At 46.2% G+C, this 15,767-nt stretch overlaps 1 protein-coding gene across 2 annotated transcripts in view; it reads left to right on the top strand.

Moving 5' to 3' along the window:
• The window catches only part of LOC116983860 (LARGE xylosyl- and glucuronyltransferase 1), a 307,222-nt gene that overhangs the window by 163,452 nt on the left and 128,003 nt on the right, over window positions 1–15,767 (top strand). For both annotated transcript variants that reach the window (XM_033037738.1, XM_033037739.1), the window contains exons 3-4: window positions 11,954–12,240; window positions 15,660–15,742. In XM_033037738.1, the coding sequence (XP_032893629.1) occupies window positions 11,954–12,240; window positions 15,660–15,742 (370 nt within the window). The remainder of the gene's footprint in view (window positions 1–11,953; window positions 12,241–15,659; window positions 15,743–15,767) is intronic.

Raw genomic sequence — 15,767 nt, 5'->3', positions numbered from 1 at the left:
CAGAGTAGGAAAAGGCCCTTCAGCTTAACTTGCCCACACCAGCCAACATGTCCCACCTACCCGCGTTTAGTCCATATCCCTCCAAACTTGTCCTATCCGTGTACCTGCCCAGCTGTTTCTTAAAAATTGGGATAGTCCCGGCCTCAACTACCATGCCTGGCAGCTTGTTCCATACACCCACCACCCTTTGTGTTCTTGAGAGGTGGCGCAATGGGCTAAGTGTTCGGCTGGCAACCGGAAGGTAGCCGGTTCGAATCCCGCTTGGAGTGCATACTGTCGTTGTGTCCTTGGGCAAGACACTTCACCCACCTTTGCCTGTGTGTGAATGTGTGTGAATGTGTGTGAGTGATTGGTGGTGGTCGGAGGGGCCGTAGGCGCAGATTGGCAGCCACGCTTCCGTCAGTCAGCCCCAGGGCAGCTGTGGCTACAGAAGTAGCTTACCACCACCGAGTGTGACTGACGAGTGAATGAATAATGCGATGTAAAGCGCCTTGAGTATTAGAAAGGCGCTATATAAATCCCATCCATTATTATTATTATTATTAAACTAGCTGTATTTTTAACTGAACATAATTAGTTGTGACCTTTGAGGCTGGCCAAAGCTGTTTATGGACTTGTCTTCTTTTGCTTTCTCCTCCTCATGTTTCTTCCCAGAACTCACTCCCTGTACTGAAAGGAGGATTGTTATTTAAAATAAATTAACTTCTGTTTATTTTCAATTAGCGACTGCCTGGAACACCACCCGGAGTTTCCAAAGCCTCGATTATTTATTTTGGCTCAACTTTGCCAACACAAAATAGTAATTAGAGGCTGAAACCAAGGTGATTTGTGCAAGAACACTTCTGACATTACAAGGGGTTTTTATCTCTGGCTGATTACAGCGTACAAACTCCACACAGAAAGTAGCTGAGGTCAGGATCGAACCAGGTCTCTGCCATTGTAAAGGGCCTGTCCCACTTAGGCTATTTTTTAGGCGACTAGGCTGTCGCCGGGGTGTCGCCTGTATGGTCGCGAGTAGACTCCTCAGTCGCCCAAAGAGTCGTAGCATTTTTCTGGTCGCCGCTGGATTTTGTAATGTTCAAAACTTTTCGGCGACAGTCGGCGACCGTGGGCTTGTCGTAGCTGGTCTTCTGACGTAGGTGCTGTCATAGGTTGTCATAGGTTGTCACCAGTTTGGCGTAGGTTATCACCAGGATGATGCAAGTTGTCGCCAGTTTGGCGTAGGTTGTCTCCGGTGCTGACTTTGGTGAATTCCATTGTCGTAATCGCCTAAAAGCATCGCCTAGTGGGACAGGCCCTTAAGGTAACAACTCTACTGCTGTGGCTACACCTCAGTCATACTTAACTGAGAGTGTCACCATTATTGTCACTTTAAAATCCCTGCCATCACCTTCCATTACACATTATTCTTCCTCCCCTCTCCTCTGCATAACATTTACAAGCCTTTGAAATTGAGTTTAAACTACCAAATTATGTTGATTGGAGCAACCTAATAATCCTCTCTGAAGACAGGCAGAAATCGCTGGAGCAACTCAGCAGGGCAGGCAGGCAGCACCTCTGGAGTGAAGCAATGGGTGACGCTTCAGGTCGAGACCCTCCTTCAGTCTCGACCTACTCTCCCTCTACACCCTACATATATACTCGTGAGCTGAGGCAACAGCCCAAGATGTTAGCTGGTATTCTCTTCACTCCACTCGAGGGACTGTGTACAGACCGGGTTGACGTTAATGTCCTGGCTACGCCACATAATCTGAAGATGAAGCTTGTGATTTTCCACGTGCTGGGTTTACTAATTGAATAAACTGAGTTACCAGAGAGAATGGGAATGGCCGCCTCTTGGGAATAAAATGCTGAAATGCGTGCCTCGGGCTGCACAGTACTGCAGCTAGGAAGGTTGCTGCCTAATAATCCCAGTGACCTGATTTCAATCCTGACCTCTGTGCCTGTGTGTGGAGGTTTTTTTCTCTTCAATGGTTCAATCAATGGTTCCTTATTATCACATGTACAGACATACAGCAGCATTCTTTTTTTTGCGTACAGTTCAGTAAAGTATTTCCATATCTAAGGGGGAAATCTTTTAGGACCGAGATGAGGAAAACATTTTTCACACAGAGAGTGGTGAATCTCTGGAATTCTCTGCCACAGAAGGTAGTTGAGGCCAGTTCATTGGCTATATTTAAGAGGGAGTTAGATGTGGCCCTTGTGGCTAAAGGGATCAGGGGGTATGGAGAGAAGGCAGGTACAGGATACTGAGTTGGATGATCAGCCATGATCATATTGAATGGCGGTGCAGGCTCGAAGGGCCGAATGGCCTACTCCTGCACCTATTTTCTATGTTTCTATGTTTCTATGTTTCTAAGCTCAATCCCCGATTACAACAAAGTGCGGAGAAATAGTCCACTGATTCCGTGTGCAAGAGTCGCCAGGCTTTGGCGCAATTTTCAAACTCCAGTCCGGTCCGCGCACTCGGTCATCTGGAGCGGTGCCCGATCCAAGCGAGCCCCAGGCTTCTGCAGGGCCTCCATCCGGATTGTCCAGCGAACCGTCGTCCCTCTCCTCATCCGTCCCGAGTTTTCCCCTGATTCGAATTCAGAGAATGTCTGTAGCGGGTCCGTAGGAGTTCGTGGATGACTCGTAGCGGGTCGTACGAGTAACGGTAGGTACTCGGGAAATCCGGTAAACTCGTGACGTTTTTTCAACACTGTGAAAAATGTACACGAGTAAAAAAATACTTGTGATGGAAAATACTGTTACTATTTACTCGTACGAGCCGCTACGAGACATCCACGAACTCCTACGGACCCGCTACGGACATTCTCCGAGTTCGAATCAGGGGAAAACTCGAGAGGACTCTTGAATTACCTCATACAGTGGGACAGGCCCTTTACCGGCCCTTCCCTTGTGTCTGCCATACCTGGCTTCCTCCATCTGCCACCACTCCCTCCCCCTTGTGGGACTCATCCTTTCTCTGCTTTATATTCGGTTGGAGTTTCAGGAATATATCAATAAAACTAATCGGAGGGGGTGTGCTTAGCAGGAGGACGGGTCGTGATGTGAAGGTGGCAAGGACTGGTTGGTACCGTTTCCTGATAAAACCATTTTTAATTTAAAGATGTTGGCAATTAGCCGGTCCCATCTGTGTTGGTTAACTTGGCTGAACTTTAATTGTAAGGTTCGTGAAGTTCCAGAGAACTTTCCTTCTGAGAGCATTAAAATCACACGCTCACAGCAGGACTGAGGGCTCTTTGAAGGCTTACTGCTGAATCTGGAGCAGAAGGAGGATTAAAGGCCTAAGTTTGCAGGCAGTAATCATGCATTATAAAGATTATACTCAATGAGAATGAGTCTTTTCACTGAATGACAAGGGCTGTCAGACAGGGCCCCAGCAATGGGTATGGATTGCTTCGAATTCAAACAAAGAACCCCTTTCTAAGATGGAGCTAGGTATTGCCTTAAAACAAACTGATGCAAAAATCATAACAAAAGTCTTCAAAGAGGCTCAGCGGGTGAATTCTGTGAGCCTTGGACAGGTATTTGAGAAGAGAAATAACTAGCTAGTATTGGCAGTGAACTGCAAAAGAAAGAATAAAGTGAACAATGTAAAGAATGCCAAGCTCCAGGGTGGAGGGTGGCTAATGCTGCACGTTATTTAAGAAAGTCAAGGCAGGCTAATGGGCCTCACATCAATGGTGGGCAAGTTGTTGGAGGGCATTCTTAGGGTCAGGATTTACTAGCATTTGGATCGGCATGAATGGATCAAGGCAGCACAGGGGTAGAGTTGTTGCCTTACAGTGCCAGAGACCCGGGTTCGATCCTGACTACAGGTGCTGTCGGTACGGAGTTTGTACTGTGACCGCATGGGTTTTCTCGGGTGCTCCGGTTTCCTCCCACACTCCAAATGCGTACAAGGTTTGTAGGTTAATTGGCTTTGGTAACATTGTCAAACAGTCCCTAGTGCGTTAGTGCACGGGATGCTCGCGGGTCTGCGCGGAGTCAGTGGCCTTTTGGGCCTCAACATTGTGACAATGCTGATGGTTTGTTGTTGTGCGAATGAGCTAATCGACCAATGGAAAATGAATCCACCCAACAGAAGCACGGTGGAGCAGTGGTAGAGCTGCTGCCTTACAGCGCCAGAGACCCGCGTTCGATTCTGACTCACCGGGTGCTTGTCTGTACAGAGTTTGTACCTACACCCCGTGAGCTGCGTGGGTTTTCTCCGAGGTCTTCGGTTTCCTCCCACACTACAAAGACATACAGGTTTGTAGGTTAATTGGCCTGGTGTAAATGTTAAATCGTCCCCGATGTGTGTAGGGTAGTGTTATCGTGCTGGGATCGCTGGTCTGTGCGAACTCGGTGGCCTGTTTCTGCACTGTATCTCTGAGCTAAACTAAACTAATAACTTACTCTTCTATATACTCTTCTTCTATGCATCTATTTTGTTGCAAGAATGATCACAAATAAATAAGGGCTTACAAAAATACCACTCAAGCCCACCCTGGTAATCAATGAATTCATGGCTGCTCTGATGGTAACTTTAACTTTATATTTCCATCTACCCCCAGAAACCTCCCTGCTTATCATGCGTCCATCTACTTCTACCTGACCGATATTCAGAAGTGTCTGCTTCCACTGTTCTTGGAGGGTTTCCACAGACTCCTGACCATCACAAAATAAGTGCCCTACATGGGTGGCCCTGTAATTTTAAGCTGTTGTTCTAGATTCCGCTGCAACATTCTTTCCACATTCATTCTGCTTAAGACCCCACAGGATCTTATGTTTGAATTAAGTCCCCTCTAACTCTCCTAAGCTCCAGCCCAACCTTCCCAGACTTCCCTCCATGGATCACCTGCCCATTCCCAGTATCAGAAGATGGACACAAAATGCTGGAGTAACACAACGGATCAGGCAGCTTCTCTGGAGAAAAGGAATAGGTGACGTTTCTGATCGAGACGTATTGTGTCTATCTTCGGTGTAGACCAGCATCTGGAGTCCCTTTCTGCACATCGCTCTGGTAAACTTTTTCTGAACTATTTAGAGATGCAGCGTGGAAACAGGACCTTCAGCCCACCAAGTCCATGTCGACTAGCGATCACCCATTCACACAACATCTTGGTTATCTCACCAGCATCCACTCCCTACTTACCGGGGGCAATTTCACAGAGAGGCCAATTAACCTACAAACCGCCATTGTCTTTGGGATGTGGGAGCACCCGTAAGAAACCTACACAGTCCCAGGGAGAACGTGCAAACTCCACAAAGACAGGAGGCAGCAGCTCTACCTCCTGTGCCACAGCACTGCTGACATGCTCACATCCAAAATGTATGGTGCTATGTAGAAGCAAGTCTTTTTCATGTGAGGAAAATGAAGCTGCATGTGACTGCATGAATCTCTATGAAATCTTATAAGAACTTGTGAGTCAGAGATTTAAATTACACTTATGATTGGAATTTTAATGATCACAACTTTTAATGAGAATCCAGTTAATTTGTTTTCAGATTCCAGTATACTTCAGTGTTAACACAGCTTGACAATCAGGATTATTTAGGGTTTTGCATTTGGATTCCGCAAAGACTACCCTTTAGAAAATTCATGATATCATTATTCTCACCATATAACGATATCATAACTAATGTTTTATTAAAATTCCACTTTATTAGATTTTTGCAAAAGATAAAACACGCACTAATAAGTGTAATTATGTCCTTAAGAACTGCAGTTTCATCATAACTGAACTGTAGTGAGTGAGAATGGTGACACAGATAGACAGGGTGGTGCAGAAGACACTTGGTATGCTTGCCCTCATTTGTAAGGCATTGCCTGCAGGTGTCAAGGCATCATGTGGCTACCGTGCAGGACACCAGTGACATCGCAAGTGAAGTATTGTGCACAGTTCTGGTTTCCCAGCTATAGAAAGGATGTCATTAAGTTGGAAGACGTACAGAATAGATTCATGAGGAAGTTACTGGGATTAGAGGGTCTTGAGTAACAAGAGCTGGGACTTTTGTTTCCCTCATAAGTGATAGGAGTAGAATTAGGCCATTCGTCCCATCAAGTCTACTCCGCCATTCAATCATGGCTGATCTATCTCTCCCTCCCGACCCCATTGTCCTGCTTTCTACCCATAACCTCGGACACCTGTACTAATCAAGAATCTATCTATCTCTGCCTTAAATATATCCACTGACTTAGTCTCCACAGCCCTCCGTGGCAAAGTATTCCACAGATTCACCGTGGAGCATATGGGGCTGAAGGATGACTTTACAGAGGTTTATAAAATCATGAGGAGCCTGGATAAGGTGAATGGTCACAATTTTTTCCCAAGATACAGGAATCTACAGACCGTACAGACAGCACCCGTAGTCAGGATCGAACCTGGGTCACTGGCGCTGTGAGGCAGCAACTATATGCTGCTTCTATATAAACCTGGAATTAACCGTTTGCTTCACTAAGGCGATTAGATTGTCCTGAGAAGGTATCTGATCTACTGCTGTCATTCAGGGAGAGATTGCTGCCCTTGGCTGATCCAGCAGGGGCTCCTCACTGACTCCAGTGCTCCAGTGCTCAGTACAAGTAACACTATACATAAGTACTTAGATACATCTTAGATAGACATCTCAGATACTAGTGTATAGCAGTGGTACACTGAGTCAGTACACAGAAACGCCATTTTCAAGTACCAGTTTAGTTTAGTTTAGAGATACGGTGCGGAAACCAGTGCTTTGGCCCACAGAGTCCGCACCCAGGGGCGGAAAACCCGGGGGGGGCAGAGGGGACACGTCCCCTATATGTTTTGAGAGGTGGGGGACATCCCCCCCCCCCCCAAGTTTTTGTAATCCGGTATTCGAGGGCGCCAATTGGAGGAGAGAGACGTCGGTCGGCAGGCAATGGGGGCGGGACATAATTCAGCGCGGTGATTGGAGGAGGGAGACGTGACACAGACCTGCGCTTCATCCGCAGCCAGGATGATCCCGGCCGGGTCTCTGGCGCTGTCCTGTCCCCACCCGAGTACCCCCCCCCCCCCCCCCCCACGGGTGTCCAGAGAGGTCGGCAGCAAAGATCCTCCGTTATAGGATCCTGGATCTTTGGTTGCAGTCAGACGGGCCAGCGCAGAGAAGCAGCGCTAAACCCAGCTAACTCTGCCTGTCCCTCCCGCCAGGTGAGCTTACAGTACAGCCCGGCCTGGACTTGCGGGAAATATGGCCAGCGCGGAGAAGCAGCGCTGGTGTCCCGTCAGTCCAGACAGGGCTGTAGTTAACCCGGTGAGACAGGCAGAGTTGAGCTGCATTTAGCGCTGGATTGAGCCTCCGAAGCCTCGCGCGCTTGTGTGTGAGTGTGCGCATGCGCGCGTGGCCGCCAAAAAATGGTGTCCCCCGTCCCCTCCATGGTTTGATAGCGAGTTCCGCTCTTGTCCGCACCGACCAACGAACCCCGCACATTAACACACGCGCGCGCGAGACAATTTATACTTATACCAAGCTAATTAACCTACAAACCTATACGTCTTTGGATTGTGGGAGGAAACCGAAGATCTCAGTGAAAAGCCACGCAGGTCATGGGGAGAATGTACAAACTCCGTACAGGCAGCACCCGTAATCGGGATCGAACCTGGGTCTCTGGCGTTGCAAGCGCTGGAAGGCAGCGACTCTACCACTGCGCCATTGTGCCATTCCCCCAGTTGTTGTAAGTGCAGGGATCCTGAGCTGACCATGAAAGTCTGTTGTCCTGGCAGTGTTGCAGGGACACCCCACTCTGGTGGATACACTTGCCTTGCTCTTCTAGTAAACAGATATAAGTGGAAGTCGGGGGAAAAAAACTGCTACTGGAACTCAGACACTGTTGGAATCACTCATGGGGTTAGGCAGTCCCCGTGGAAAGAGAAACAGAGCTAACAGCTCAGGTCCAAGATCCTTTGTCAGAGCAGGAATGCGCTTGCACCTGTTTAATGCATATTCCAGTCATCCTTCATCATTTGAATGAATTTGCCCACTGATGGTATATTCAGTACAGGACGTCTTTGAACCTGTGTATTAAACCTCGTGCTATAAAATGGTCTTGGATGTCCTGAGAACTATTCTATAAATGCAACTTTACCCTTTCGCTAATTGCTCAAAGATAAGAAAGTCAAAGGAAGAGCTGGGTGATTAGTGACCAAAGAAAAGATATTTCTGCGGAGACATGGAAAATTTGTATTGTATGTCTGAATAAGGGTCCCGACCCGAAACGTCACCGATCCTTGTTCACCAGAGATGTTGCCTGACCTGCTGAGTTACTCCAGCACTTTTTGTCTTTTTTTGTAAACCAGCATATGCAGTTCCTTGTATCGACAGTACTTTATGTCGAAGATAGACACAAAATGCTGGACAGGCAGCATCTCTGGAGAGAAGGAATGGGTGATGTTTCAGTTCGAGACCTTTCTTCTGTTCACTGGAGACTTGGATCCTGCCATTAAATCAGTGGAGGGGAGGCAATCAGGAGGTTGCATAAAACTAGATGACGACGCTGTTTGTAACAGGTTGGTTATAAGCACGAGCTGATCTGGATGAGCCGCATCCCAGTCTCTAAAGGAAGAAAAGGTGAAACATTTTAGCGGTTCTGGCGCAGGCTTCCAATACACCTTGGGCAGTGGAATGGTACCAGAGGATTGAGAGGAGCATGAATGTCAGCCTACGTGCAGAGAAGTGAAGTGGTATAAAACTGGCAATTACATGCAGGTGACGGGGAAGCTTTTAGAGCAGTAATCCATGACAGAATTAATTGGCACTTGTGATAGTATGGGCTAATAAAAAAAAGTCAGCATTAATTTGTTGAAGACAATATGTTTTTGGCTAATGATTTAGTTCTTTGAATAAAGTAATAAGATGGTTGATGAGAATGCTGCCGTTAATGTGGATGTTGGAAAGGGCTGTTGATAAAGTACTGCAATTAATGACCCATGGGAGTAAAGGACATGGGCAGTGTGGAGTGAAAGCTACCAAATAGTGGCATGAAGCAGGGAGTAATGGTGAGGGGCGGGCTCTCAGGAAGGAAGCAGCGTTGTTTCTGAAGTGGGTGTAAGAACTGGACTTGGGCGAACGGGATTGATTTCAAATTTACAGGTAAGTTGAAACTAGGAGCTGGAGCAAACGAGAAAAATCGACAGAAGGGGCGGTGGGTGTGGGGGAAGGAGACATGTTCGAGAAGAAAGTTGAAGTATTAGAATGAAGAGATTCGTTTTCAAGAGTCAAGGGTGTTTTATTGTCATATGGCCCAAACAGAACAATGAAATTCTTACTTGCAGAAGCACAACAGAATATGTAAAAATAGTGTCCTGTTAACAATATAATAAACAAAAAATTCAATATATATACACACACACACACACATATATATACATATATATATAAATATATGTGTGTGTGCTTGTGTATTCATATACGTTTATATATAAATACAATCAAACAATAATAGTGGTTATTTGGAGATTGTAGTGTTTAATAGCCTGATGGTAGTAAGGAAAAAGCTGCTCCTGAACCTGAACGTTGCACTTTTCAGGCTCCTGTATCTTCGTCCCGATGGCAGGAGTGAGATGAGAGCTTGGTCAGGATGGTGTGGGTCTCTGGTGATGTTGGCTGCCTTTTTGAGGCAGCGACTCCTGTAGATCCCTTTGATGGTGGGGAGCTCATCTCGTGATGAGGAAAGAGCGGGAATGTTAACGTGGTCTTGGAATAGACAACCCTGGCAGAGACAGGCCATTGGAGGTGACGTGCAGACTATATTATAAACTAAAACCCTACAGGGGTCAATGGACAAATGTCCTTTATGATCCCATGTACAGTGACATTTTCGTTTTGCATACAGTTCAGTAAAGGGGATAAATTGGTTGATAATTTTATCAACGTCACTGTGGCGCAGCGGTAGAGCCACATTCTTACAACGGTTCGTCCTGACTACGGGTGCTTGACTGTATGGAGTTTGTACGTTCTCCCCGTGACCTGCGTTGGCTTTCTCTGCGATCTTTGGTTTCCTCCCACGCTCCAACAACTTACATCTTTTTAGGTTAATTGGCTTGGTATAAATGTAAAATGTAAAATTATCCCGAGTGTGTGTAGGATAGTATTAGTGTATGGGGATCGCTGGTCGTTGCGGACTCGGTGGGTCTGTTTCCACGCTGTATCTCTAAACTAAAGCTAAACTAATTAGAAAACACAATGGTTATACGAATAGGGCGCAGTAGCCAGGAGAGCAGACTAATCTGTTAATAAAGATAGACACAAAATGCTGGAGTAACTCAGCGGGACAGGCAGCATCTCTGGAGAGAAGGAATGGGTGGCGTTTCGGGTCGAGATCCTTCTTCAGACTGGTTAGGGATAAGGGAAATAAGAGATATGGACGACGATGCAGAGATAAAGAACAATGAATAAAAGACATGCGAAGAAGTACATCAGATTATGAGAGCTTATGTACTGTCTGATCACAAACTGAACGGAACACTGCTCCAAGCTCATGAAATCTTTACAATCATTAATCATCTTTTCCCCCCACTTTAATCTGGGTTGGAACTCGGATCTGCTGACTGAAAAGACACAGAGTAATTCTCACAGCAGCGGCTCAGGCCAATGAAACCAATTATTGCAATTTTGTCTTAGTTTTCTGAGGGAAAAAAATCACTTTTTCTGCTGGAATTAAAAGTGTACCAAACAAATTGCAGATGCTGGAAATCCTCAACAGGTCAGGCAGCATCCGTAGAGAGATACAGACAGAGTAATGTTTTGAGTCAAAAACCCTTGGAAAAGGTGAAAAAAAAATTGTGTTCATTAATATATAGATGATGGTGTTTTACTAGGATGTCGCCAGGACTGGAGGGTCTGAGCTATAGGGAGAGGTTGAGTAGGCTGGGTCTCTATTCCTTGGAGCGCAGGAGGATGAGGGGTCTTATAGAGGTGTATAAAATCATGAGAGGAATGGATCGGGTAGATGTACACACTCTTGCCCAGAGTAGGGATCGAGGACCAGAGGACATAGATTGAAGGTGAAGGGGAAAAGATTTAATAGGAATTCGAGGGGTAGCTTTTTTACACAAAGGGTGGTGTGTGTATGGAACAAGCTGCCAGAGGAGGTAGTTGTGGCAGGGACTATCCCAACGTTTAAGAAACAGTTAGACAGGTACATGAATAGGACAGGTTTGGAGGGATATGGACCTAGCGCAGGCAGGTGGGATTAGTGTAGCTGGGACATATTGGCCGGTGTGGGCAAGTTGGGCCGAAGGGCCTGTTTCCTCACTCTATGACTCTATGAGAAGGGATGGGTAGAATGGGAAGAACGTAACAGGATGAGATCACCATGGCCCAGTAATCCTAATTTTTACAGGGCTGTCTGGAATATTTAATGACGGCAGTTCAAGAGGCAGAAAGCAAACAAAGTGGCATGAAAAAGCTGTGAAATGCATGGAACATAGAACAGTACAGCATTGGAATAGGCTCTTCATGCCGAACATGATACCGTGAAACTAATCTCCTCTGTCTGTACATGATCCATACCCCTCTATCCCTGCGTATTTATTCATCCGTTCCCTTCCAAATGGGAATAGATCCTATCCCGATGAATCCTCTCCAATAGCCCACCTACCACTGATTTGGGGCTCACCTGGCCTATAATTTCCTGGATTATCTCTATTTCCCTTCTTAAATGACTGTGGCTAAAGGAAGTACAACGACCCCTGCCATCGGGCCGAAACGGTGCCTATTTCCTTTGCACCATAGATGCTGCCTCACCCGCTGAGTTTCTCCAGCATTTTTGTTTACCTTCAGTACATTAGTGTGTGTGTGGTGTGTGAGTGTATATATATATATACATATGTGTGTATGTTTCACTGGAGAACATGGCTTGGTGATGTTTCGGGTCGGGACACTTCTTCAGACCTGTGCTGATTTTCCCATTGCTGTGACCTTCTCTGTGTCTTTTTCCTTGTTGCAGATGAGAAGCCGGTCGCACTGACTCCCTACGAAGCCCCTGCGAATAGCCCTCGGTATGTGTTCAACCAGAGAGAGCGGGAATCCCTGGAGGTGCGCGTGCGAGAGGTCGAGGAAGAAAACCAGGCCCTTCGTAAGCAGCTCAGCCTTGCCCAGAACAGAGTCCATCGCCATAGAAACCATTCCAAAAGCTACTCCACGGAGGAAGGCACCGGAGACAACGAGGGGGTCCATGCTGTGACCTGGAACAGCTCGGAGTGTGGCAGACATCCCACTGTGGAAAAGTGCGAGGTAAATTCACCTCTGCCCCTTCACGTTTCAATGCCAAACCTCCATTTCCCCCTGTATCCTTTCTGCACAGTGCAAGGATCCTATACTCATTGTCATAGAAAGCTTATGACATCCTCTTAGAGGATACACAAAAAGCTGGTGTAACTCAGCGGGTCAGGCAGCATATTTGGAGAAAAGGAATAGGTGACGTTTCGGGTTGAGGCCCTTCTTTAGACTGAGAGTCAGGGGAAAGGGAAATGAGAGATATAGAAGGTACAAGGTACATAGAACAAACGAATGGAAGATAATGCACAAAAATCAGCGATAATCAACGTAAGGTGGAGCCCACAATGGTCCTTTGTTGGCTGCGGGGCAGTGATGATGAATTATATAGACAGTGAAACTCAACAGGACCACAGTGAAAGAAATACAATGGACTTGGGTAGGGGAGGGGCAGAGAGAGAAGGGGATGCAAAGGTTACTTGAAGTTAGAGAAACCAATATTCATACTGCTGGGATACAATGCCGTTTGAGCATATCTTCAAGTGCTGACTGACTTTTCAAACAAAATTTGCAAACTTCGCTCTTGTTGCAATAAGGAGTAAATTCCAACACCACATTCCTTGGCCTTTTCCATCAATTTCCCCTTTGCCTAATTTTGTTTTTAACCCTCACTTAAAGACCTGCTGCAAGATGCCCTATCAGATAAGCAGCATGTGATTGGTGGCTGTAAAGACTAGGAGGCCAGTTAATGTGTGGCCTTTCTTTGAAGTAGATTCCTACCCTTATCGTCTTAAGTTTTACTCTGTTTTTTTTATTCCTACTGGTATGTTTGAACAATCTGCAACCTCTCCTTGGAATAAAGGTCCCTTGATCCTTCTGCCCTTCAGTAAGCAGAGCATTGATTGACCTGTAAGCTTTTAATGTCTGCCAACAATTGAAACCAAACCCTGTGTTAGGTTGACACAAGCAAGATTAAGATTACCAGGTGCCCTTCAAAGCATCAGCATGTGGATTAACTCCTGGGATCAGGCTCCACCAAGAGTTAATCAGTCTGGCTATGTCCTGACTGATAGTGCAAGAGTTCAACAGTATCTATTTGTCACATGCATTGGATATGGACTGAAACAGTGAAAATACTTACTTGCGAAGATAGACACAAAATGCTGGAGTAACTCAACGGGGCAGGCTGCATGGGTATGAGTGACGTTTCGTGTCGAAACTCTTCTTCAGACTGAGGTGAGTCTGAAGAAGAGTCTCGACCCCAAACGTCACCCATTCCTTCTCTCCAGGGATGCTGCCTGTCCCGCTGAGTTACTCCAGCATTTTGTGTCTATCTTCAGTGTAAACCAGCATCTGGTTCCTACACAAATGCTTACTTGCTGCAGCTTTACAGGCACATTAGATTCAAGAACAACAACAATTATGCAGAGGTTCACTTGCACCTCCTCCAACCACATCTACTGTATGCGTTGTTCAAGATGTGGACTCTTATACATCGGCGAGACCAAACGTAGACTGGGCGATCATTTCGTGGAACACCTTTGCTCAGCCCGCCTGAACCTACTTGATCTCCCGGTTTCTGGACATTTTAATTCTCCTTCCCATTCCGACACAGATCTTTCTGTCCTAGGTCTCCTCCATTGTCAGAGTGAGGCTAAACACAAATTGGAGGAACAGCATCTCATATTTCACTTGGGCAGCTTACAGCCCTGTGGTATGAATATAGATTTCTCTCATTTCAGGTAGGCCCGGCATTCCCTCTCTCTCTATCCCTCCCCCACCCAAGTCGCACCAACTCAGCGGGTCAGGCAGCATCTATGGGGGGAAATGGACAGTCGGGACCCATCTTCAGTCTGAAACGCTGTGACCTGAAACGTTGCCCGTGCATTTTCCTCTACAGATACTGCCTGATCCATTGAGTTTCTCTCACAGTTTTTTTCCCCTCAAGACTCCAGCATCTCCATTCTTTTATATCTCCTTTAGGATGTTAATGGGTTAGAGATCATTTGAAAAATATCACAGTGATATTCACAGTGAAATGATAGAAGGCTGAACACCTTCACTCAGTCTGCCTGGTTATTTCGCTTGGGCAGCTTACAGTTTACAGTTGTAATGGTTTTAATTCTCTAACTTCAAGTAACTCCTGCATTCCCTTCCCCACCCATGTCACACCAGCTTCTCGTTCTCACCTAGCAAACAGCTAACAATGGGCTGTTTTCTTTATTATCGTCACTTTTTTGCATAACTTTCATTCATTTGTTCTATATCTCCCTACTTCACCGTCCGTATCTCCCATTTCCCTCTCCCTTAACTCTAGTCTGAAGAAAGGGTCTCGACCCAAAACGTCACCCGCGCCTTCTCTCCAGAAGCTGCCGCCTGACCCGCTGAGTTACTCCAGCATTTTGTGTCTTATGAAGGTTTGCGTGCTGCCATTTCATGGTGAAGTTAGCGACTCTTGATCAGAGCTATGTTCATGGATCGCCTCAGTGTGTTTGCTATCACTAACACTGTGCAGAGAGCATGCCGGGTAAAACGCTCTTTCTGTGATCCCAGAGTCCATTCTATTTCAACTTTGTTCTAAGTTAGTTCAATGGCTGTTGTAAGATGGGCTCGTTGTATCTGTGTTCCTCATGAGTTATCCTGAAGTCCACACAGTGATGCAGAACATCAACGTCATGTTGGAACTCCCACTGATGGCTCTGCAGCATTGGGTACCATCTGCTGCTGTGCTGAGCAATGACGTGTTAATTGTCCCATCAGCAGACTGTGCTAAACAGATTGACCTCAACCCAGTTCAGCAGCCAAGAGGGACGATAGACACAAAATGCTGGAGTAACTCAGCGGATCAGACATTATCTCCGGAGGAAAGGAATAGGTGATGTTTTGGGTCGAGACCTTCTGCAGACTGAGAGTCAGGGGAAAGGGAAACGAGAGATATAGATGGTGATTTAGAACAAATGAATGAAAGATATGCAAAAAAGGTAAGGATGATAAAGGAAACGGGCCATTGTTAGCTGTGGGCTAGATGAAAACGAGTTACAGACAATGAAACTCACCAGGACAGCAGTGAAACTAGCGCAACGATTAGGGTGGGGGGAGGGACGGGGAGAGAGGGGATGCAAGGGTTACTTGAGGAAAGCTGGTTTTGGCACCTGCTAAATAGATAGGAAAGAACCTTCCTGTCGGGAATCTGCTCCTGATTGTTCCCCAGTCACAGGATGATGATAGGAATTGCTGACTAAGATCGGAGTAACATCGGGCTTTGCCATCCTGGTTGAATATCCGGACGATACTAACACAGCTCATACGTTGATAAGTGAGCGGAGGTAAAAATGACCACTGCTGTGCTGTCCAACCTCAGCGAGAGCTAGCTCCTTTATTACAGTGCAGAAGAGATCCATCTAACCTTGACTATATTTTCTATTTGTCTTTTGCAGACAATCCACATCGCAATTGTGTGTGCAGGATATAATGCAAGCCGTGATGTTGTGACACTTGTGAAGTCTGTTCTATTTCACCGGTACGTATATATTAGCCCATATTTA

This window comes from Amblyraja radiata, chromosome 19 (assembly GCF_010909765.2).
Source record: "Amblyraja radiata isolate CabotCenter1 chromosome 19, sAmbRad1.1.pri, whole genome shotgun sequence".
Classification (NCBI taxonomy): Eukaryota; Metazoa; Chordata; class Chondrichthyes; order Rajiformes; family Rajidae; genus Amblyraja; species Amblyraja radiata.
This window is presented reverse-complemented; position numbering and strand designations above follow the sequence as displayed.